This window comes from Biomphalaria glabrata, chromosome 11 (assembly GCF_947242115.1).
Source record: "Biomphalaria glabrata chromosome 11, xgBioGlab47.1, whole genome shotgun sequence".
Classification (NCBI taxonomy): Eukaryota; Metazoa; Mollusca; class Gastropoda; family Planorbidae; genus Biomphalaria; species Biomphalaria glabrata.
Window position 1 is genome coordinate 6,444,295 of NC_074721.1, and position 25,476 is coordinate 6,469,770.

Genomic DNA, 25,476 nt, shown 5'->3' on the forward strand with positions numbered 1-25,476 from the left:
CAACAATTAAAACTTTTATTTTAATTTCCTATGTTTGAAGTTTTTCCATGTTCAGCTTTATGTCTGTTCACAGAATGTTATGTGTAAATGACTGACGCTCTATTATAAAAACCATCTACCTTGTGCATTCATAGTAAACGAAGTCTGAACTTGTTGATAAAGATACGGTGATGAATAATGTCTATGTAATAGATCCATTCCGTACAGCTAGATGTAGCCTTCTTGACCTTTACTTTAGTGTTACTAATAGTGCTGTTTGAAGAACTAGGGCAGATAGTCTAAAGGTCATCTGTTTCCGTGTCCTACGTTTAACGAGAGTACCATGTGGCCAGTACAACGTCCAACAGCATTTACTTTTCCCCAACTAATGTCAGGCCCTTATTAGAGCTTAGAACTGCGTGGACTCAAGAGGCGACATAAAGATCCGGAAATTAAAAAATTCTAGTCTTCACCACATTTTGAACTCGGGCCCATTTGGCTAGGAATCCAAGTGCTTAATCTCTCAGCCACACCACCTTCATGGCGTTATGTTCTACTTTCTTAAAAGTCAGATGCAAGTTTGTTTTGCCTGTTTTCACCGTTCCTTCTCATTTGAAGATTATAACATCCTAGCCTAATCCTCCCACAGGATGACTGGTGACGGCGATGGGCAAGGTTCGAACCCGGGAACATCGAGAAGACAGCCAAGAGCTAATACCACACAACCAGGAAGCCATCTCTTGCCAAAGACAGGCGCAGAAGACGAAAACAAAATTTAAAAAACACTTCCGGTGGACAACGCATTTGTCTGTTTCAAATGTGGCAAAATATTTAGGTTGCAAATGCATTTGTAGTTAACCTTCGGAATCGAAAAATCATAGCATTATCCTTTACGAATGTCGACTTGTTAGTCTACCAGGCGTTTTCATCATGCACAAAGATGTCAGGAGTTTTCTGTAAGCTCTTCGAAACGCTACATGGCACAAGGCGTATACCAGAGGGTTGGTGGCAGACTTTGTGAACGCTACAATGATCACAGCGTTCAGGAAGTAGGCCAAATCACAGTCTCCGCAGAAGTTATTCATCAGTACCACAACAAAGAATGGACACCAGGCCACGATAAAAGAAGCACACACCAGCGCCACCATGTTGGCGACGCGTCTGCTGACACTGCTTCCTGTTGATATTTCCCGCCCTAACCCAGAGTCTCTTTTGCGAGATCCTTGGTTAAAACTGGGCATAATATCATCCGATCTACTTTGATAAATCTGTGTGGATTTTACGGCCATGCCTTTATCGTCACGACTATTATTCCCTCTTGGAGTGGAACAGAATTTTCCAAAATTGTTATCAGAATTATTTAATATCTGAGGGTCGAAACTCAGTCTTCGAGATCTACGCCTATCTCTAAAAGTGTCGACTGGTTCACAATTAATGTTGTTATTTGTCACATAATGTGTCATATTGCTTTCAGAATCCGATGAAAGATGTTTTTTCGTTAAAAATCTATTTTTGCGCTTTTTAAGATCAATATTGTCTTTAAGGTTTGTGTCCTTAGGAATTTGGCAAGAAATTTCTTTTTGTGTTGTTGTGAACTCAAGGCCCATGTTGTTTCTGTTTTCATTATCCGTATTATCATCTTTGGCTTCATGTGTTTTATAGGGTCTGTCCCCTTTGTGGGCTGCTGTGACACATATATTCAAATCCACTTTCTCCTGACTTATGTGTACAAGATCTGAACTACTATCCAAGCGCAGCGTCAATGGGGTTGTATTGTCTATGTACGCGTTGGCTCTGGTCTCTACAAAAAATATTTCCTGCCCTCGCCTAAACAGATCACGTGATAAGCGTTGGTCGGAGCTGGACACACAGTACGTATTTTTTCTGCGTTTTATTTTATTGTACTTGAAAAACGATCTCACGAACTGTCGTAACAGAGGGTCTTTATTTTCAAGCTTTTGAGATGAACTGGTATTTCTTGGACCGCGATCTTCAGTTTCGAAGATAGTTGTAGAGCCTATGGAATCGTTCTCTTTCCGGGAATCCAAAGATTCATCCAATTTTGAGCTGATGAAAGAGGAAGTGGAGAACGCTCTTGTTCGGTTAGAAGCGCCACTCAGAAGAGACTGTCTGCGTTTGTCGTGGGCCTTCACCGCGCAAACCACTTTAATGTTGAGGGATATGATCACAACGAACGGGCAGATAACTCCGAAGATGGATGCGATGAAAAGGAACGTCTTGTCAAAAACGCCGTAGTAGCTGCAAGCTACGGCCTTGGTGTTAAACGCCAGGAAGGACAGCGCTGTGGTCAGGAAGCTGACCACCCAGGTAGATGTGACGGCGGCTGTGTGAAGACGATTGTGGTGGATAAGCGTATTGCGGTGGAGGAACGGGTGGCAGACGGCGAAGTACTGCTCCACCGACATAATGAGCAGGCTTATTTGAGACGCGGTGACCACTAGGAGGCAGCTGAGAAGGACCAGGCCACACATGAACATGGACGAGTCGAATATGCCTGGACTGGTCATCCACAGGATGTACAAGGGCACGGTGACCGTGCCGACCAAAAAGTCTGCGAACGCAAGAGATCCTAACATGACGTTGGTGGCGCGTCTTAAAGACCGGAACTTCAGAATGGCAACAAAGACCAGCATATTCCCTGAAACAGCTCCAACGGATACAATGATTAAATAGACTAGACGAATTATTGTCTCCTTGCTATGGAGGAGATCTAAGTAATAGTCATCCTTTGAATAGGATGAGTTTCTATCCATTTTTTTGTTCACAAATACCAATAAAGTAGCCAAACGAAATATAGTTTAATTTATGTGATTGTTGGCTATGAAGTGAAAACAATAATTAAGTCTTCTGTTCTTCTGTTTGTGAATTGTCCAAATATAGTCCACTTAAGAAGTAAAATCTTGTTTGGTATTCATGCAGCGAAAACTTCAACTCGGTAATGCGTCAAAGTCAACAGTCAAAGTAGAAAAAATCTTAAATTCCTAGTCTTCCTACGTACCAATATTTGATGATATTGATATAATCTGAAACAAAAGCAAAATAAACAACAGATTACTAATTAATAATTATTCATTTTCACTACAGTATATATTACAATATTTGCCAATTACATCTGTCATTAGAGTCTATAAACTTTAGACACAATTTAATTTAATGTATCTGAAAAAGAGAGCAATAGTAATATGTCATAAATGTAGCAGTTCAGTGACTTGAAATATCAAAACTAAGTTTCTCCATGCGAGCAAAAGCCATTGGATTAAAGATCGATATCTAATTTAAATAAGGACATTACTTCTCAGTTGGGCATAAACTAGACTTTAGCTTTTACCACCGACTATACCTTTTGACATATTGCCTGAGTTATCAGAGTATACTTTTGACGGGAAATTCCAAGATGTCCCAAATCATTTTTTTTAATTATTATTTCTTTTTTTTTATTGCTTTAATATATAGTAGCTTTCATGCTGTTAGCGTGCTAAGTACGCTTGTTCCTATCTCTTTTGTTGGTGTGCTGTTGGTGCGATCTCATTTGTGGAGTGCGGTTGGTGCGATCTCTTTTGTTGAGTGCTGTTGCTACGATCTCATTTGTGGAGTGCTGTTGGTGCGATCTCATTAGTGGAGTGCTGTTGCTACGATCTCATTTGTGGAGTGCTGTTGGTGCGATCTATTTTGGTGGAATGCTGTTGGTACGACCTTCTTTGTAGAGTGCTGTTGGTGTGATCTCTTTTGGTGGAGTGCTGTTGCTGCGATCTCTTTTGATGGAGTGCTGTTGGTGCGATCTCTTTTGATGGAGTGCTGTTGGTGCGATCTTATTTGTAGAGTGCTGTTGCTACGATCTATTTTGGTGGAGTGCTGTTGGTACGATCTTCTTTGTAGAGTGCTGTTGGTGTGATCTCTTTTGGTGGAGTGCTGTTGCTACGATCTCTTTTGGTGGAGTGCTGTTGGTGCGATCTTATTTGTAGAGTGTTGTTGCTGCGGTCTCTTTTGGTGGAGTGCTGTTGGTGCGATCTTATTTGTAGAGTGCTGTTGCTACGATCTCTTTTGGTGGAGTGCTGTTGGTGCGATCTTCTTTGTAGAGTGCTGTTGCTACGATCTCTTTTGGTGGAGTGCTGTTGGTGCAATCTCTTTTGGTGGAGTGCTGTTGGTTCGATCTCTTTTGGTGGAGTGCTGTTGGTGCGATCTTATTTGTAGAGTGCTGTTGCTGCGGTCTCTTTTGGTGGAGTGCTGTTGGTGCGATCTTATTTGTAGAGTGCTGTTGCTACGATCTCTTTTGGTGGAGTGCTGTTGGTGCGATCTTCTTTGTAGAGTGCTGTTGCTACGATCTCTTTTGGTGGAGTGCTGTTGGTGCAATCTCTTTTGGTGGAGTGCTGTTGGTGCGATCTCTTTTGGTGGAGTGCTGTTGGTGCAATCTCTTTTGTGGAGTGCTGTTGCTGCGATTTCTTTTGGTGGAGTGCTGTTGCTTGCGATCTCTTTTGGTGGAGTGCTGTTGCTACGATCTCTTTTGGTGGAGTGCTGTTGCTACGATCTCTTTTGGTGGAGTGCTGTTGCTACGATCTCTTTTTGTGGAGTGCTGTTGCTACGATCTCTTTTGGTGGAGTGCTGTTGCTACGATCTCTTTTGGTGGAGTGCTGTTGCTACGATCTCTTTTGGTGAAGTGCTGTTGCTACGATCTCATTTGTGGAGTGCTGTTGCTACGATCTCATTTGTAGTGTGCTGTTGGTGCGATCTCCTTTGGTGGAGTGCTGTTGGTGCGATCTCTTTTGGTGGAGTGCTGTTGGTGCGATCTCATTTGTGGAGTGCTGTTGCTGCGATCTCTTTTGGTGGATTGCTGTTGGTGCGATCTCTTTTGGTGGAGTGCTGTTGCTACGATCTCTTTTGGTGGAGTGCTGTTGCTACGATCTCTTTTGGTGGAGTGCTGTTGCTACGATCTCTTTTGGTGGAGTGCTGTTGCTACGATCTCTTTTGGTGGAGTGCTGTTGCTACGATCTCTTTTGGCGGAGTGCTGTTGCTACGATCTCTTTTGTTGAAGTGCTGTTGCTACGATCTCATTTGTGGAGTGCTGTTGCTACGATCTCATTTGTAGAGTGCTGTTGGTGCAATCTCTTTTGTGGAGTGCTATTGCTACGATTTCTTTTGGTGGAGTGCTGTTGCTACGATCTCTTTTGGTGGAGTGCTGTTGCTACGATCTCTTTTGGTGAAGTGCTGTTGCTACGATCTCATTTGTGGAGTGCTGTTGCTACGATCTCATTTGTAGAGTGCTGTTGGTGCGATCTCCTTTGATGGATAGTTGGAGGATGGGGTATTTGATAGAAGATTTTAGCCATCACAGCTTTATTATAGTACTGTGTGTTTTTAAAGTGTCACACTCACCACAGTGCTAGACATTACAGCCGTTATTCGAATTAAAATAAAGGTTAAGTGTCAAAAACCAAATTATATTCATTTTTTAAATAGAAATACATTTTTCTTAACAAAATTTTCACCTTTTAAGACCATGTGCATTGTCAATAGTATCACCCTATTAGTGTAGTACTTGAGTTGTTATATATAAAAAAAAAGTATAAAAAGAATATAAAAAAGACTTGCTACGTTTATATGTAATTCATTCAATTATTTATATTGCCTATACAATGTTTAAATGAAGCGTTAATGTGACTCCTGTTAAATGCAATATGTGGAAACCTACATCTGCTTGTGTTAAAAAAAAGATGCTCAATGATTCCTAAAACTTCATTATTTTACCTTTAAAAAAATTCTATGAAAAATGAAACTTAAATTTAAGTGGTAAAATATGTTTCAGATGTCCTTAGTTTCAAACCTAGCCTGTTTTGCATAGATTTCACACGTACACATTGTAAAACTTAGGATGGTAAAAAAATATTTTCTTTTCTGAAACAACTATTTCTACTTGTTCTGCATATGAGCTTTATATCATCTGCTTTGAAATATAAGATTATATCGCGAAGTCTTAATGAGGTATTTTTACTTTTGATCTTTATAGAGTTATTATGCAATCACAATACTCAAATATAATTTATATTTTTTATCACTAAAATTGTCATCAATAAAAAAAAATAGACACTGTAAAAAACACTCACCATAAATATGAAACTCAGTTAAGTACTAGCGAGATTGTTTTTATAAATAAATCTTCACCAAATTGAAACAAGAAATCAAGTTCTAATTGACTCACAAAGTTACTTTGTCTGGCGATTGTAGCAGACAACATTCGATGACAGGTCAACTCTATGACCAACAAATGAAGTCATCAGTTTCCAGACTTACCCCCCGGAATGCTCGCGACACTGTCAAGTGTCAAAGCTCGGCTTCCGAAAAAAAAAGATGAGCTCGCGCTGAGTAGAGGAAGTGATACGAACGTGCTGACCCCTGGCGGCCGTTTCTCTCTCTTTTATTTTCAACTTACGTAAACCACGAAATCTCAGCTTGTATAACTGTAAGTCTCCAGGGATAGGCAGATGACGAGAGAGGTGAAGGTCGGGAGTGCCAGACGCGAAAACTAATCGATACTAACATAGACGTAAGACTGATTGATAGGCTTATTTCAGTAAAATGGACTACGTCTAATAAAGCGTAACCTATATCATAAACTGTAAATGGGAAGAGATCTTATTATAATTTATGGCTAATTAAACTTAACAGAGTAGAGTAGAATATATATTTAAAGTGATGTCATTGACCATGTCATAAAGATGAAGTGGCCATAAGAATTATTATACTACTGATCAAAAAAGAAAAAAAAATGTATGTTTATTATAATTAATTTATTATGGTTATAAGTTTTTCTAGCGTGTAGATTGTAGAAGAATTCATAGTTAAAGATTTGTCTTTTTGCCAGGCTAGTTTCAGAAACACGTAAAGGCTGAGTTGTAAAGCTCTTTGCCTCTGAACTGAGGGGTCTCTGGAACGAATCCTAGTGAAGATAAGAATTTGGAATTTCAGGATTGCTATGAAAACCCTTGAATTGTATTAGTTAAAGGAACCCTTGAGTCCAGCCTACTTGACATTAGTCTAATATGCAAATGTAATTGGCCTTGTGCTGTCCATATGCCACCTTACTAAACCATCCGCCATAGAAAGAAATAGCGAGGTCTTTAAGGGTACTTTACATACTTTTTCTAAAACCTACAAGAACTAATTAGGGTTCTTAAATCTTAACTTGTTATAATTTCAATGACCACAATCCAAGAATGACAAAACTAATATTTAAAACGAAATTTGATAATTGCCCAGGAGAAGATAATCAGGATGACTACGTCATTTGATGAAAGAATTAAGTTCCTTGAGTTAGATTTTTTTTCTACTAGTAGGTCAAGACACACATTGAGTTTATTTGTGTTTAATGCTTTAATTAAACCCATATTTGCCTAATTCCAGTATCCGTGATGGGAAATAAAAAATTCGCCCGAACTATGATGTAATCAGTGCTAAATTTACCGACAGAGACTAAACCTCCCTCTCTCTTCATCCAAGATTGTTTTGAAGAAAAGGCAAAGAAATAGATTGCCTATGTTTATTACGAGGGGTCCATATCTCAAATATTTTAGGGCTTTATCTAGTCTAATCCGGTCCTGGATGTAATACATTGTGCCATTCGACTTAACCAGCAGACGGCGATCAGCAAAATCTAAAAAAATTATGCAAGTACCAAACAAAAGTTGTTGTTTATAAGACAATCCTTCTATTATAAGGCAGATTACCTTTAATATGAGCAAAATGTTCTCTCTTAATAACAAATAAATGATAGAGAATTTTTTAAAAAAATATAAAACATTTACCCCACCCCACCCAGTAAGTTGATCTTATTGTTGCCTTCTTATTTGTTTTGAGTTGATGTTTTTTTATTGTTGTCTTTTTTCATTGTTACAACTTTCCTCTCTGCCCCACTGCCTAAGACAACAACACTGAAAGGCCCACGCCATGGGAAACTGTTTCTTATCTAAATAGAGCTGGAATACAAACTCATATCAACGCCAAGTTAAATTCTTTCAAATCGCATGATATACCAGTAATAAAGGATAGTTTTTAAAAATTCAACAAATAGCTTTTAGCCAATACTCAAAAGCTATGGTCTCGGGCTTTTTCTGTGCCATTGCTGGCTTGAGGTTAAAAGGTTATCTCTCTACTACTATCATGGCTGCCTGGTCGTGCGGTTTGCGCTCTGAACTGTCGTTTGGATTTATCGATGGTCCCGGGTTCAAACATTTTACAACAAACAACATTATCACCTAACATAAACTTTCTAGTAAGTAAGACTCTATATTCGGAACAATGAAATAATATCTAAAAAAAACAATAAACCAGCAAACAAATGGGACTAAATGAACTAGCCTCAATTAACATTCGAAACCTAATATTTTAATTCCAAAGATATTGTACATACATGTGCAAAGAGAAACGTGAAAATGTGTTTTAATTGTATGTCTTCAAGCTTATTTTTCTTTTTCATTACATGTTTAAATCCCTTCTAGACCCAATACTGGAAACTGAAGCGCTCTCCCGTATCCCCACAGGGCTAAAGGTAGAACAAACGAATTATTTTTTGTTAAGGGGCGCCTCTATAAAAAGTGTAAGAATCACTCTATATGGAGATCGGTGAGGTGGGAACCTCCATGGAGTTTTTATGTTCCGGCCCCTTCGGTACTGATTAGGGCCTTGTTTAGTCTCAGGAATTCAGTTGTCGCTCTGCTTTCTTTGCAATGACGTGTGTTTTATTGTATGATAATGTCTTCATAAACATGATCATCTTTTTTTTTTTACTTCGCGGGTTGAGAAATAACGTCATTGAAGTAGGCCATGTTATAAGGTCAACAACTGTGTTTGAATATTTAGTTCCTAAAGGTCAGGAAGTCAATACATTGTATTGTAAACACAAGACAACACACTCACTTTTGGTTTGTTTTAAAGGATCTGACTTGAATTTCCAGCTAAGGTAAAAACATACAAAATATTAATAATATATATCATTGATAGGCATCTAGATATAAACTTAGACCTAGATCTCTGTACTTATTGTTATATTGCTTGCTTACTAGTTTGTATCATACTTAGCAAGTCTATTTATAAGATTTGGATTTTCTGTAACAAAAAAAGTAAATTAAAACACTAGCCCAGGGGATCAGTGCGCTGTTTACTATTATTAATTACACTAGAGTTCCTTTTTCAGACCTTACGATCTATAGGGAGGAGGATGTAAACGCCAGCTGTTTCTGTGGTGTACGGTTAACGAGGGTGTCATGTGGCCAGCACAACGACATACCTCCTTTACTTTTCCCAACTAATGTCAGGTACCCACTAGAGCTGGCTGGACTGAGGCGCCTTACAGATCACGAATCAACAATTTAAATTTGTCACCATTGAAAATGAAGAGAAAGCGTATCGACAAGCAAAATAATAATTTTAAAAAAATCCTTACATAATCTTACATAAGGGAGAGCACTCCACAAATCAAACTATATTTCTCCATCATGTAGAAGTTATTTCTCTTATTCGATATCAAACATCCTTTATTAAAAATCAATAACTAATTGACTAATTGGTTAATTTTTAAAATATATTCGTGTCTTGTTGACTAATAGTCTAATTTTTAAATTAATTGGTGTGTTGTTAGGTACAGTTTACAGTTTACTAGTTTAGTTTACTTTACAATTTGTTTACAGTTTTAACTTGAACCGAGACTGGGTGCTGGAGATATAACGTGTGGTATTATTGAAATAGACTTACTATATCAAACCATATCTGTAAACACGGAATTAATTCATTCTCCGGTTGGTATCAAATGAAATAATAAATAACCAGCAATTAATTGAATAATAGTTTAATTAATTTTTTTTTTATTATGGATTGTCTACAGTCAACGCCAATGAATGAGTGTGCATATTTTTAACTCGATCTGAGAACGGGTGTGGGAGAAATAACACGTTTTTGTAAGAGAAAGCTGCAGACATATCTTTGATTCGCTATTAACTCTTTCGCTCCTATCTGACAATACCAACGTTAATCTGGCCACATTAAATTAAATACATTCTTTGATTTTATAAACTTTAATTTGTGTTATATAACAAAAAGCATGCATTCTTCTATCAAATATACCTAATACAACATTTTCCAGATTAAATACAAAAAAAAGTTATTGAAGTTTAATCACAACAGGGTAGTGAAACACAGAATGAGTGAAATGAATTATTCCATCGGTAAGTGGAAAATAATGACGGTGATGAAAGAGTTAAATGGTTCACAATATCTTGAAGTATGACCCACGTCCATCTTTTTAAAAATAACTGCTCGACACAATTGAGTTTCCGGTCCTCGCCCGTAACATTAGAACATTGAAAATGAGACACACGAACAAGAGAAAACAAAACAAAAAACTTGAATAAAAATAAAACGCATTAGATTCTCAAAGTGAGAATTAGCCAAGTTTCCATTTCCCCTGGGACCTTCAGCCGCAGGGTTGAGAATGGCTGGCGTAGAGCACAAACCATCAGGACAATTAAAAAGTCAATTATAGTCCCAAAGCAGATGTGGAGCACAAAGGTTTACAACGAACTAGAGAGTGAATTAGAGTCCATCAAGGTGAGGGGAGTATTCCACTCATTTACCTTTTGTATTGATCCCAGCCAGCGATGAAACGAAGTCACGTGATTTCCTGCCACACTCCTACAGCTTTTATTTCTACTAAGCTTATATCAAGTCGCTCTGTCTGTCTGTCCAGTAAAAAGTTTGTACACGTTATTTCTTCTGCAACGTCACAGGTCGTGAAGCCCGACGCGTGACGTAGCAGCGAGCTATTGGTCTAAACCAAGGTCTCGGTCTAGGGTGATGTCTTCCCAATGGTCTTATATACTTTCATAATAATTTAGCTATGTATTTGTCGTGTTATATCAAGTTTTTTTTCTTATTGCCTAATTCTAATAAGTGCTTTAGTAATCAGATTTAAAAATTGAACTGCTAGTATTAACAGTATAATTTAAATGATTTTTATTTGGTACATCCACGAATTAAAAAATATCGATAATCATTTCTGTTTACAAAATGTAAACATGTGCTAGTCTCAGAAATCTAATATTGTCCATACGTAACATGTAAACAGTTGTTTCAAATATCTATAATTAGAACAAAAAATCTAGTTTCTAACAGTTGTAGATTGGAATTGTCTGAAGTAAGTGCTAAAGTCTAGACCACAATATGGCTTGCGCTCTGGGCTGTAGTTTCGATTGTTCCAGTTTTAATACCTGCCTTCCTGTGGGTGGGTGAGTCTGGCTAGAATGTGATAATATTTAATACTGAAGGAACTGTAATTGGTCATAGTTTCTTTTTTTCGCTTACTCATCACATATCAACTCAATGAAGAAATTGTAACCTTTTATTTAGCAACGTACAGCAACTGATTCGCATAGCCTTTAAATAGATATAACCTAACCATTACAAAATCTGCTCTATAGACCACAAGGTCTGAAAGGGGAACTTTACCTTTTTTTTTTAAATATAGATATTAGGTTTACATGTTCCTAAGACATTACTCGAAAATCATTCTGTAATCATTCTTAACCTCTACCACCAAAGCGAAAGCCACCTTGACATGCATTATATGTGGACGGGAGTGTCTCTCCAAAATAGGGCTCCACAGCCATATGAAAGAGTGTTCGAGATTAACCATAGTCATTTCACGATTGAAGGAAGCCAATGAAGACATGACTCATTCAATTATAAACAACCAGACGCTCTAACAAACCATACAATCAACAACGCCAATAAGTCCAGCCAGTCTGTCATGGATGGTCCCACCTACAGGTCACTAGGTCAGACAATGTAAACTAACAAATGTACGCTATCCTTACTTAGCAGAAACTTCCGAAAAAAAAACAGGCCCACAGGGCAGAGTTTAGGCTCAACAATTCTGCCTGCATTCACATTGTCATGAACTCCCATTGGCTAGAGGGCCTGGACGTTATCATTCAAACTAGTTCTTGCGAGTCAGAAGTACATACATTCGATCCTGATTCTTCCAACCACCAGCTCTTAATGCTAATTTGAGTGGAACAAATCTAATTGGTTTACTCGGCAACATTAACTTATCTGCTAATATGCATCGACAATCGACATATAGCCAATTGAAATACACCTTTTGAAATGAACCCGAAACACTTTTTATTAAGCTCCACAAAAGAATCATTTAGGATTCATTTGCAAGGAATACTATTTTCTCGGGTCATGTTAATAATAAATGTTTCTTAATGTTAGCTCCATATTTTAATCCTAGCCTGTAGCTTTGTTCTCTACAATTTATATACCATTTGTATTAAGTAACAGGCATTCAAATTATACAAGTTGAGCTAGAAAAACAACATAGTTTAGATTCGATACAATATTCTAGTAGTCATTACAATCTGTACAGATTAGACTCTCTAAATCAGGGGTTCTCAACCTGTGGGTCGCGACCCCCTTGGGGGTCGATTGACGATTTGCCAGGGGTCGCCTAAGACCGTTGAAAAAATGGATTGTTATTGTCTATTCTTCTATTGCTGTGTGTGTGTGTGCGGGGGGGGGGGGGGTCGCGGCTAAGTGGGGGATTGTAAAAAGGGGTCGCCGAGCATAAAAGGTTGAGAACCGCTGCTCTAAATGTTAATGTAGACAAGGAAAACATAAGAATACTTTCGAAATTAAATGCAATGAAATTTATAATAGATCTGGACTAACAATAATACATCAGTGCGGTTAATAATACTTTTACCATTCGTTTTTCTTCAGTGCTTTCACCGTGCTCGGTACGCTCTGACCCTATCACTTATCTGGACCAGTTGGGAAAATGGCTAAGGGGGGGGGGAGGGTAGGGCTATCTGGGTGCATTTTACCGTAATTGGTTTTTAAAAGCAGGAAAAAAAGGGAAGGACCTGAATTTGAACTTGTTGCTCACGTCTCCTCGGGCCGACGTGCTAACCACTCTGCTAGTGAGGTACTTGTGACTAGAGAATTTGGTATAGTTATATATAGTTTGTTTAAATTTATAGCGGCGAGATATAAAGGGGACTAATTTAGCTTATACCACCATTTCAGTCAAGTATAGGAGGTGGAAGATATTAACTATATATGCTGTTAATGGATGGATCATCTTTCACTGCCATATAGCAGAGTGCTCAAAACAATGCTTCGGTAAACTTGGGTTGCAGTATTAATACTGTTCTTCTAATACCCAGAAGTATTTAAGAAAAAAATGTAAACATACAGGTTGTCCGATCTTTTAAGTAGACATTTCTGACTCGGCGTGCTAGATGTCTTGCCACGCGAATTATGGAGATATGGAGATACAACTGCTGATGACTTGCAGAGCTATTATCCTGTTTTAGCCTGATTGCATTTTCTGGTCTACAAGATCTTATATGTCTTGATTCTATGTTCGATATAAGTATTATATACATTAAATTTCTCCATTTTTACCTTGTAATCGTATAAATTCTTAGACTTAGGTCTTTACGGTTCGTTCGGCTCATGGGGCGGCAAGCTGTCTACACAGAGATTGGTCAAATGCATCTTTTTACATTTTCGAAAAGCATTTTTTTTTAAATACCAAATAAATTATACAAAATCATTTTGACTAAAATCCCAAATAAAACTGCAAAACTTGTTGCCAATTGGAGCTAAGCATAAAGACGCGGCTTGAATCGGAAATGATGAACACACTAAAAATAGATTGAAAACACTGAAACATGTTTTAGATCAGAAATACCTATCACGTGACCGTGAAGACGTATTGTAACGACTCTCTCTCTCCAGGCTCTCTGCAAACTGCATCACACGACACTACCAACTCCAAGAACTTGACAACTCAATCTCCAAAGTAGGGTACAACTTACAAGTCCATTAAATCACAGCCAATACTTTACATCGGGCAACACGTAACGCTGTACCAATGTTCTGTCGTGGATATCTGAATGGCCATATCAACCCTGAACTGTCTTCTCTGCACCTTGTTGACTTCTGCCGTATCGTACTGAATCGCACATCGGGAACTTTTGACTGACTCGATTTTGATGACTCCACTCTTTGATAATAATAATAATAATAATAATAATGCCTGTCAGAGGGCGGTACTGCTGCAGACCTGCCACATCACCAGAAAATTCCTCAGTGGAAACTGTTAAAGGGACTACGATGAATTTTGTTTCTCTTTAGCGAAACTCGACCCTGGCAGCGCCAGAGAATGACTACTCGTTCATTTCTAACATAATAATAATCTTCTTATCTTATCTTATATAATACAGACGTTACTTCAAAAAAGAAGATGATTACGTCCTACGCGTCATGCATTTAGTCATGCATATTAACCAATGACTTAAATTCTGCCAAGTCACTGGTTTTCCTGGCTAGCTCAGGCAACCCATTCCATGCTCATATACATGCAAAGAGATGTGCACATCTTCCGAGATGTTATATAAGATAAGATAAGATGTTAATCTTTATTGTCCGTATAGGAAATTTGTCTTACAATTTGGGCATTATACCAAACAAAACAATATAACTATAAAAAGTCAAAATGTCGCCTTATGGCCTTCTAGGACAGGACAGAATATCGCTCGACTATTCGAGTTGGTCAGCTGACTGTATCTGACGTTCCTTAAAAATTTGCGAGTCATCGCGGTTGACCGCCGCCACTCGGCACAGTTGACCGCTCGTCTTGCTCTGGTCTGGGCGATTAGAGTCAGCAGGCTACACACACACAACTACCCCTATCCGCATCACCACCAAAAGTTAGAACAGAATCTATGATTGACCTCATTTTTGTGCATGACATATTGCAAAGAGATGTGCACATCTTCCGAGATGTTATATAAGATAAGATAAGATGTTAAATGTCACGGAAAGAAATTGAAATACTGACAAACAAAAAGAGTATAAAAATGTGTTTTTAAGCTTAGGTCACCATACTCCTTAGGTACTAAATATCCCACAAGTTTGAAATCATTCATAACTAGACGCCTATGTTGATACCAGGAGTAAAAGAAAAATGAAATGATTTCTAATGATGTCAAAATATAAACTCAGAAGCTAAACGAAACGAATAATAATTCTACATTATTAGAAACACAGTACAGTGCACTGGTTGGTGTTAATGATAAAACATACTAAAACTTGAAAAATTCTGGAGACTAAGCGAAGGATGTGTTGTTTGTTTTTTCTGCCTTTATTTATCTATTATCTTAAAATTTTCCTTTTTGTAGCAGACACCAGCATGGCCCTAAGCTTATCAAGACGAGCAGAGGAGAGTTTGAGTACAGAGATGTTTCTAAGTCCGTACTTCAGTCTTGTAAGAAATAACAGATTTCACCCAACACATAACAGAAAGGTAGGTCCAGAACATGTCATCATAGTTCACTCTGTTGCAGTTATTAAATCTTCTTCGACTACTGTGACTCAGTCTATAACATTTACTCTAAAATGTACCATTATCCTGCGCGATTCATCTTTACTTTAAAATACCTTACGTATCATGAAAGTTTAAGCCTAAAAACAATAGGAATGAACATGAAGCTATCAGACTTTTACTTGTTGAAAAAGTGGGAAAATTTGCTGGACTCACAATACCATCGTAAACCCCATTGTTTTGTTTTGTTTTACTCGTTTGGAATCTTTCTTCAGATTTCAAGAGAATTACATCCTAGCCCGAAACTCTCATAGGACGGTAAGGGATGGCAGGTGGAAAGACTCAAACACAGGACCATAGAGACCATCAAACGACAGCCCTGAGTGCATATTACGTGACCAGGCTGACGACATGTGACTTTCCTGAACTCAAAAAATATTTTACTATTGTTATTATAGTGTCTTGTATTAATACATTTTACTAACTTAAGACCTGGACTTTTAATTTCTTAAGGGAATTGTGGACTTAGGATTAGCAGAGAATAAATTATGCGCAAGAGAGCTGGAAATAAAGGTAGGAATGTTTTGAACACGCTAGAAAAGATATTAATGATAATAATTATATAATATTTTTATATTTGTTTATATGAGATGAATGTTTAAATGTAAACATTCAATACAAAAATTTAACAAAGGAGTTGAGGCGCGGTGGTGGCTGAGTGGTAAAGCGTTTGGCTTTCGAACCTAAAGGTCCAGGGTTTGAATACTGGTGAGAAGTGAGATTTTTTATTTCGGGATCTTAAGGGCGCCTCTGAGTCCACCCAACTCTAATAGGTACTTGACGTAAATAGGAGAAAAGTAAAGGCGGTAGGTCGTTCTGCTGGCCACATGACACCCTCGTTAATCATGGGTCACAGATCAGGATGACCTTTACATCATCTGCCATGTAGATTGCAGGGCCTTAAAGGGGGATTGTTTTATTTCTAAAAAAAGGGGACTAATTAAATATTTGAAAGAATGTCTGACTATCAAAATATTTTTTTTCCTAGACATGTCACGTTATAGAGCTTTAACACTTTAAACGGAAAAATGAATTTTCTGTCAGCTTTGGTTCTTTCCAAGATTGTGTGGGCAAGCGCGAGCGAGCGTGGATGTAGGTGTTGGTGTGGATGTGTGAGTGTGTGTGTGAATCACTGTTACAAAACATGTCTTTTGTAACTGTTTGACCTAATTGTATTCAATCTGTCAACAGCTGAGTTCGATTGCACGTGAGCCGGAAGATCAATCGCTTCAGTTTTATGACAAAAGTACAGGCAATATAGAGTGAGTTTTTTTGTTTTTTTTAACAGGGGTTTTTTAACTACTCGTCATAATGGTACTGTAGTTAGCAAGTAAAATTGTACAACAGAATAGTTTCAGAAATAGTATGACAGTAACGAAATTAGAAACCAAATAATACAAATCGACTATTAGAAAGAATGTTTAAATATTTTAAACCAATCATATTGCTATCAAACTATCAAAAAATCTATCATATAAAACAGTATAAACAACATTCTTTAGTCAAGTAGTATGTCTAAATAACCCATAGTAATGTACATGTTATATTGCCTCGTAATTTTGTGAAATTGTTTTGATTTGGTCACTTTGCTTTATTCAAGTCAATTGTCTTTTTTTTTTACACTGGGAGGCGCGGTGGCTGAGCGGTAAAGCGCTTATCTTCCGAACTGGAGGTCCTGGGTTCGAATCCTGATTTTTTTAAATATCTGGATCTTTTGAAGCCTCTCATTCCACCCAGCTCTACTGACTACCTGACGTTAGTTGGGGAAAAGTAAAGGCTGTTGGTCGTTGTGCTGGCCACATGACATCCTCGTTAACCGTTGGACGCAGAAACAGAAGACCTTTACATCATCTGCCCGTAGATCCTAAGGTCTGAAAGGGGAACTTCACCTTACCTTTTTAATGTTTACCTAAAATTATGATTTTCTAGTTTCGCCACAATCCATATTACATCACTATTCAAGACCTCACCTGGGACCCACAATAAAAGAGGAAGAAGTCGGACCAGAAAAATGTGACTTCGAGATTTAGTTGCACATGCCAAGCAGATGAAAAGACTTGTGGACAGATGGAGTTACCTGCCCTGAACCGAGATTCCCAAGACGGAGCCACGGGCAGAGATAATAATGGTGATGATGATGATGACCAGTTAAGCTACATACACAATGATATCCATTGAATTACATATATAGGTAACCTATAAGAAAAGAACTCAGACCATCCAAGTTATTACAAACAATCAAAACAATTTCCGCATTGCTACCAACATTAAGACCAGGGCTCAGGATGGCCATCAGCATCGGAGACAAAAAAAAAAAAAGACAAGTGTAAAAGGTTTGTTTTAAATACCTCGAATATATTGTCTATGAACTAGACCTGAAGTACAGAACTGAACTGCATCGTCTACAGCACCACTTGCGAAAATTGCCCAAATCTAATCTGTTTGTTTTCTTTAGTACCAGTATTATTATTTTGAGGCTTATTTATACTTGTAGACATTTTCAAATTATTTACTTTTTTTTTATTTAGATTGAAAAAGTCTGTCAAAAAGTTTTTAGAAACAAGATTTCATGCTAGAGAGGAACTGTCTCTCGAGAATGTAAGTCTTAGATACATATTATCATATCGCTATTACTGACAGATATTAATTCTAGTTCCAAACAGAATTTTTCTATTAACTTATTTTATGTTCCCTAAGTACCATCAAATACCAGTTTGTTTTTTTGGGGGGTGGGGGGGACTAGAAATAAGTTTACTTAAAAAACTTCCTTATTATATCTTTCATGCATTGCGGTCCAAAGGGCGAGCACATGATTTTTCCTTAAATTCGTATTTACCATCACAAAAGAGATACAAGACACCGATAGCAAAGACAAACAGACGCAAACACTCTTTTGTTCCCCTGGCAATCAAATCATTAAATAAAAACAATCTGGTATAAACTTTGTCACATGTAAATTATGAGTGAGTCTGGTGTGAATGTACACTTTGGTTTCTTATAATTATAATGTTTTTTGTTTGGTGTAATGCACAAATTGTAAGACAAATTTCCTTACGGATAATAAAGATTATTATTATTATGTTAGAAATGAACGAGTAGTCATTCTCTGGCGCTGCCAGGGTCGAGTTTCGCTAAAGAGAAACAAATTTCATCGTAGTCCCTTTAGCAGTTTCCACTGAGGAATTTTCTGGTGATGTGGCAGGTCTGCAGCAGTACCGCCCTCTGACAGGCAAGGAAGATGTTCCTAGGAATGTTAAGGGCCTTGAAGGTGTCTGTGAGGTCAACCGCCTTTACATTCCCCCAAGTTTTGTGTTTGAAGTTGAATCAGGGCTTAAGATCCCAAAACTCAATATTGGCCAACACTTCCTATTCGAGGCCACCTTGGTTTGAAACCCAAGGGCTCACTAGTTCGCCAACACCCAAATCCACGTGACTAAACTTGTGTATTATTGGGGCCTTTAAAATGCAATCTCTAAAATATAAACAGTTTTTTTTCTTATAAATATAAGGCTTTAAAAAAAAAACTAGAGTGAGATGTATATCTATATAAATATCATCAAATGATTAGGCTTATATTTATTTTCAAAAATGTATACATACCACCAAAGTACTCGACATTTAGTAATTGATTTGTTAATATGTATACCTTTATATTTCAACTCCAGTTATTTATTACTAATGGAGTGACTGTGATATTGGAAGCTTTGTCTTTTGCCCTAGCTGAGCCTGAAGGTAAGCTATAAACAATTTCTATAGTAGATACATGTATAGATTGTTGTAGAATTTTCTTATGAAACTTTTTGTTAATTATATATTGTGTTCGTTACTTTTTACGTTACATTAGTTACCCTTGTTACCTTTAATTTGTTCCTCTTGTTACCTTTAATTTGTTCCCCTTGTTACCATAAATTTGTTCCCCTTGTTACCTTAAATTTGTTCCCCTTGTTACGTTAAATTTGTTTCACTTGTTACCTTTAATTTGTTCCCCTTGTTACCATAAATTTGTTCCTCTTGTTACATTAAATTTGTTCCCCTTGTTACCTTAAATTTGTTCCCCTTGTTACCTTTAATTTGTTACCCTTGTTACCTTTAATTTGTTCCCCTTGTTACCTTTAATTTGTTACCCTTGTTACCTTAAATTTGTTCCCCTTGTTACGTTAAATTTGTTCCCCTTGTTACCTTTAATTTGTTACCCTTGTTACCTTTAATTTGTTACCCTTGTTACCTTTAATTTGTTACCCTTGTTACCTTTAATTTGTTACCCTTGTTACGTTAAATTTGTTCCCCTTGTTACGTTAAATTTGTTCCCCTTGTTACCTTTAATTTGTTACCCTTGTTACCTTTAATTTGTTACCCTTGTTACGTTAAATTTGTTTCACTTGTTACCTTTAATTTGTTACCCTTGTTACCTTAAATTTGTTCCCCTTGTTACCTTTAATTTGTTACCCTTGTTACCTTTAATTTGTTACCCTTGTTACGTTAAATTTGTTTCACTTGTTACCTTTAATTTGTTCCTCTTGTTACATTAAATTTGTTACCCTTGTTACATTAAATTTGTTACCCTTGTTACCTTTAATTTGTTACCCTTGTTACGTTAAATTTGTTCTCCTTGTTACCTTTAATTTGTTCTCCTTGTTACATTAAATTTGTTCCCCTTGTTACCTTTAATTTGTTCCCCTTGTTACCATAAATTTGTTCCTCTTGTTACCTTTAATTTGTTCCCCTTGTTACCATAAATTTGTTCCTCTTGTTACCTTAAATTTGTTCCCCTTGTTACCTTTAATTTGTTACCCTTGTTACCTTTAATTTGTTCCCCTTGTTACCATAAATTTGTTCCTCTTGTTACATTAAATTTGTTCCCCTTGTTACCTTAAATTTGTTACCCTTGTTACCTTAAATTCGTTACCCTTGTTACCTTAAATTTGTTCCCCTTGTGACCTTAAATTTGTTCCTCTTGTTACATTAAATTTGTTCCCCTTGTTACCTTAAATTTGTTCCCCTTGTTACCTTTAATTTGTTACCCATGTTACCTTTAATTTGTTCCCCTTGTTACCTTTAATTTGTTACCCTTGTTACCTTAAATTTGTTCCCCTTGTTACGTTAAATTTGTTCCCCTTGTTACCTTAAATTTGTTACCCTTGTTACCTTAAATTCGTTACCCTTGTTACCTTAAATTTGTTCCCCTTGTGACCTTAAATTTGTTTTTTTTGTTACATTAAATTTGTTCCCCTTGTTACCTTAAATTTGTTCCCCTTGTTACCTTTAATTTGTTACCCTTGTTACCTTTAATTTGTTCCCCTTGTTACCTTTAATTTGTTACCCTTGTTACCTTAAATTTGTTCCCCTTGTTACGTTAAATTTGTTCCCCTTGTTACGTTTAATTTGTTACCCTTGTTACCTTAACTTTGTTCCCCTTGTTACGTTAAATTTGTTCCCCTTGTTACCTTTAATTTGTTCCCCTTGTTACCTTTAATTTGTTCCCCTTGTTACCTTTAATTTGTTCCCCTTGTTACGTTAAATTTGTTCCCCTTGTTACCTTTAATTTGTTCCCCTTGTTACCATAAATTTGTTCCCCTTGTTACCTTAAATTTGTTACCCTTGTTACCTTAAATTCGTTCCCCTTGTTACCTTTAATTTGTTCCCCTTGTTACCTTTAATTTGTTCCCCTTGTTACCTTTAATTTGTTCCCCTTTGTTACGTTAAATTTGTTCCCCTTGTTACCTTTAATTTGTTCCCCTTGTTACCATAAATTTGTTCCCCTTGTTACCTTTAATTTGTTCCCCTTGTTACCATAAATTTGTTCCCCTTGTTACCTTAAATTTGTTCCCCTTGTTACCTTTAAATTGTTCCCCTTGTTACCTTTAATTTGTTCCCCTTGTTACGTTAAATTTGTTCCCCTTGTTACCTTTAATTTGTTCCCCTTGTTACCATAAATTTGTTCCCCTTGTTACCTTTAATTTGTTCCCCTTGTTACCATAAATTTGTTCCCCTTGTTACCATAAATTTGTTCCCCTTGTTACCTTAAATTTGTTCCTCTTGTTACCTTTAATTTGTTCCTCTTGTTACCTTAAATTTGTTCCCCTTGTTACCTTTAATTTGTTACCCTTGTTACCTTAAATTTGTTCCCCTTGTTACCTTTAATTTGTTCCCCTTGTTACGTTAAATTTGTTCCCCTTGTTACGTTAAATTTGTTTCACTTGTTACCTTTAATTTGTTCCCCTTGTTACCTTTAATTTGTTCCCCTTGTTACCTTAAATTTGTTCCCCTTGTTACGTTAAATTTGTTTCACTTGTTACCTTTAATTTGTTCCCCTTGTTACCATAAATTTGTTCCCCTTGTTACCTTAAATTTGTTACCCTTGTTACCTTAAATTCGTTCCTCTTGTTACCTTTAATTTGTTCCTCTTGTTACCTTAAATTTGTTCCCCTTGTTACCTTAAATTTGTTCCCCTTGTTACCTTAAATTTGTTCCTCTTGTTACCTTAAATTTGTTCCTCTTGTTACCTTAAATTTGTTCCCCTTGTTACCTTAAATTTGTTCCTCTTGTTACCTTTAATTTGTTCCTCTTGTTACCTTTAATTTGTTCCTCTTGTTACCTTAAATTTGTTCCCCTTGTTACCTTAAATTTGTTCCTCTTGTTACATTAAATTTGTTCCCCTTGTTACGTTAAATTTGTTCCTCTTGTTACATTAAATTTGTTCCCCTTGTTACATTAAATTTGTTCCTCTTGTTACATTAAATTTGTTCCCCTTGTTACCTTTAATTTGTTCCTCTTGTTACCTTAAATTTGTTCCTCTTGTTACCTTTAATTTGTTCCTCTTGTTACCTTAAATTTGTTCCTCTTGTTACCTTTAATTTGTTCCCCTTGTTACCTTTAATTTGTTCCTCTTGTGACCTTTAATTTGTTCCTCTTGTTACCTTAAATTTGTTACTCTTGTTACCTTTAATTTGTTCCCCTTGTTACCTTAAATTTGTTCCTCTTGTTACCTTAAATTTGTTCCTCTTGTTACCTTAAATTTGTTCCCCTTGTTACCTTTAATTTGTTCCCCTTGTTACCTTAAATTTGTTCCCCTTGTTACCTTAAATTTGTTCCTCTTGTTACCTTAAATTTGTTCCTCTTGTTACCTTAAATTTATTTCCTTTGTTACTTTACATTTAATACACCATTTCCATTATTCTTGTTGCATTGTTGTGTTACATTTGACATTTAACATACCTTGTTACTTTACATTTGTTACCTTGTTGTGTTACATTTGACATTTAACATACCTTGTTACTTTACATTTGTTACCTTGTTGTGTTACATTTGACATTTAACATACCTTGTTACTTTACATTTGTTACCTTGTTGTGTCACATTTGACATTTAACATACCTTGTTACTTTACATTTGTTACATTGTTATGTTACGTCAAACTTTTTGTAGATGAAGTAGATGGTCTTAAGTTTTATTCTTTATCAATACATTTATTTGTTAATAGTTTTAAAGGGACATTTCTCAATATATATTTGAAACTCTTTTCTTATCACATTAATTAGGAGCCTGACAGTGTTCACATTTATCATAAGGTGCAGACTAACTTCACGGTACATACGCTCTATTATGTTACTGATCTTCATCATCTAGGTCAACACTCCGCTGCCCACCATCAGTCACACACCTGAATTTGTTCTGGTTATTAATGTTGGGCTGGCATGATACGCTCATTACGATGATCTACTTTGTGGGCGGACTTATAAATGAGCAATGACTAGGTACTAAAAACCTGAATCAAGTCTGTGAAATGACCTAAAGCCCGCTTGGGTGAAATGACCTAAAGCCCACTTGGGTGAAATGATCGCTTGCAACGTACTTTGTGAAAAAAATGTACTTTGAACTCAAGAGGGGGCCCCAATTTTTTTTTTTTTGGCGTTTAGAGGGGCATTTAAATTAATAACACGTCTGCCGAGCGCCTCAACAACGAAGTAGTTTCTCGATTCTAATAAAACCGAAACTCTGCAGCTTATTTGTGTACCCTCAACAAACGTATAAGTGGACAACATAGCAGAACTTATGAGCCAAATATGACAACTAGGTCCATAGTTTACCCATCCCAATATTAGTGACCTTATTCAACGCAGAAAATGAAATCTAGAAATTATATAATTTATCACCCAGTTTTCTACATTCCATGTTTTCTAGTGTTTTTAAGTGGTATGAACAGCCCCCACTTAAGAGTCTACGAAAATGGACTAAAATAGTTACGGGGTGTTTGGAAACTAGAACAGCATTTAGAACGGGAAAAATTAGTATTCCTGGGGAAGAGGGAAGTTCTTCCGCTCCCAGTATGAAAACAAGTGCTAGATTTACCAATAGGCAACAAAAGCTTTACCTTACGGTCCCCCGCTTACTTAGGAACCTTCCATAATGGTTACAGACATATTTTCAATCATTTAGAAGAAAGAGCAAAGGGGGGGGGGGGAAATACTAGTTATGGGCCAGATATCTGTTAAAGTTTAGGGCCTTATCAAGTTAAATCCACTCCTGATGACAACAGACGAAGGCAATCTGAGACATTCAGCTTCTGTAGCAGTAAGCAGGGGGAATAACTTTAATCTTTATAGTTCGAAATTTAATGAGAGTAACCGAACATTTGTATCAGTTTTAGTAAGTTTTGCTTTTTTTTGTGTTGAATTTTTAGTTATTGTTTGCATACACCCTCAGACTACATTATGGTTCCTTCACCATACTACTATAGGATCAATAGTGACCTGTTTGATAGACCAAGGGTTCACGTTCTGGAGGTCAACCTTCCTTACACGGTGAGTCTTAAATAATATATTGAATTAATGCAAATTTAGATTGAAGTTCCAACATGGCAATAGTTTCTGAGAGCGATGCTCACATTACTTATTTATTTGTGTGAGCCCCGAGGTGAACACAAAGACGCAACCAGACCTCTCCAAAGAACTCGGTTCTGAACAGCTTTCTTCATCTTCTCCTTTGTCATTCCAGTATCCTGCAAGGTGTGTTGGCAATGATGTAATAATCTTCATACTTCATATCCGATGGAATGTTCGTAGCTCATGAATTGAACATCACAAACCTTCACCCTTCAGTAATAGGTTTCGACATTGGAACACGGTTCAACATCCCAACATATTGATCAGATGTCATTTTAAAAGCTGAAACATTTTCTTAGTTTATTGTCAATGTTTCGAGTGTTGATTCAAAATTGAAGATTTTTACTTTATTATAACCGAAAATTCCTACACGACGATAGTGGGATGGCGGGGGGTAGGGTTCGGACTCTTGATGTCCATCACGATGACAGTCCAGAGCGCACACAACACGACCAGGCAAAATTTGTGAACTCACACTCTGAGAACCGACATCTACTTTCAGTAAAGGACTATGTGTAATCATTTTTTAATTATTAAACAAACTCTTTGATTCCAGCAGAACAAAGGCAGTGGATGTACCTATAGACACGACGTACTAGCGTTCGAAGACGCTTTGATTAAAGCAAAACTCGAAGTAAGTTTTCAAAAGATAGTATAATAAAAATCCTATTAATTTTTCCCTCACAAACCTTTATTTTTAATTATAAACTATAAGGTCTTATACTTAAAAATAAATTACTTTATAAATTATATTTGCAACACTTTTTACTGTCTTTGTATTTAAGGATAAATCTGAGTTTCTTAGCAAGTTATATTAGCTACTGTATATTGTATGCAACTTTTAAACCCTTGTGTAATTTACAGGGTAAAAGAGTAAGAGCCCTGTTGTTGGTCAATCCACACAATCCTACTGGTGATGTTGTAACTAGGCAGCAGCTGCTGGACATTTTAGATTTCGCCCAAAGGTTTGTGTGCAATTAGATCCATGTGTATAAATGATGATAACAATGAACTTGGTCACTATTACGCCACAATGTATCTTTCATTAACGTTATAACCGTACTGGTTTGATCTAGTGTCCTGATTATGGACTTTGAAGAGAAAGAGAGTGAGAGTGTAAGATAGAGAAAGAGAGAGAGAAAGAGGGGGAAAGAG

General features: G+C 36.8%; 2 protein-coding genes across 2 annotated transcripts; one reads left to right on the top strand and one right to left on the bottom strand.

Annotated features, from left to right (window-relative positions):
- On the bottom strand, window positions 1-2,957 carry LOC106066353 (5-hydroxytryptamine receptor 2A-like). Its single transcript, XM_013225344.2, has one exon. The coding sequence runs from the start codon at window positions 2,751-2,753 to the stop codon at window positions 870-872; it is 1,884 nt and encodes a 627-aa protein (XP_013080798.2). The 5' UTR covers window positions 2,754-2,957; the 3' UTR covers window positions 1-869.
- A 5,845-nt stretch (window positions 2,958-8,802) lies between these two features.
- On the top strand, window positions 8,803-25,139 carry LOC106066354 (uncharacterized). Its single transcript, XM_056004280.1, has 9 exons — window positions 8,803-8,950; window positions 15,240-15,361; window positions 15,893-15,952; window positions 16,631-16,701; window positions 17,968-18,037; window positions 19,105-19,171; window positions 24,143-24,240; window positions 24,878-24,955; window positions 25,107-25,139. Exons 2-9 carry the CDS (start codon window positions 15,248-15,250, stop codon window positions 25,137-25,139), a joined length of 591 nt encoding a protein of 196 aa, XP_055860255.1. The 5' UTR covers window positions 8,803-8,950; window positions 15,240-15,247.
- Window positions 25,140-25,476: the final 337 nt, after the last annotated feature.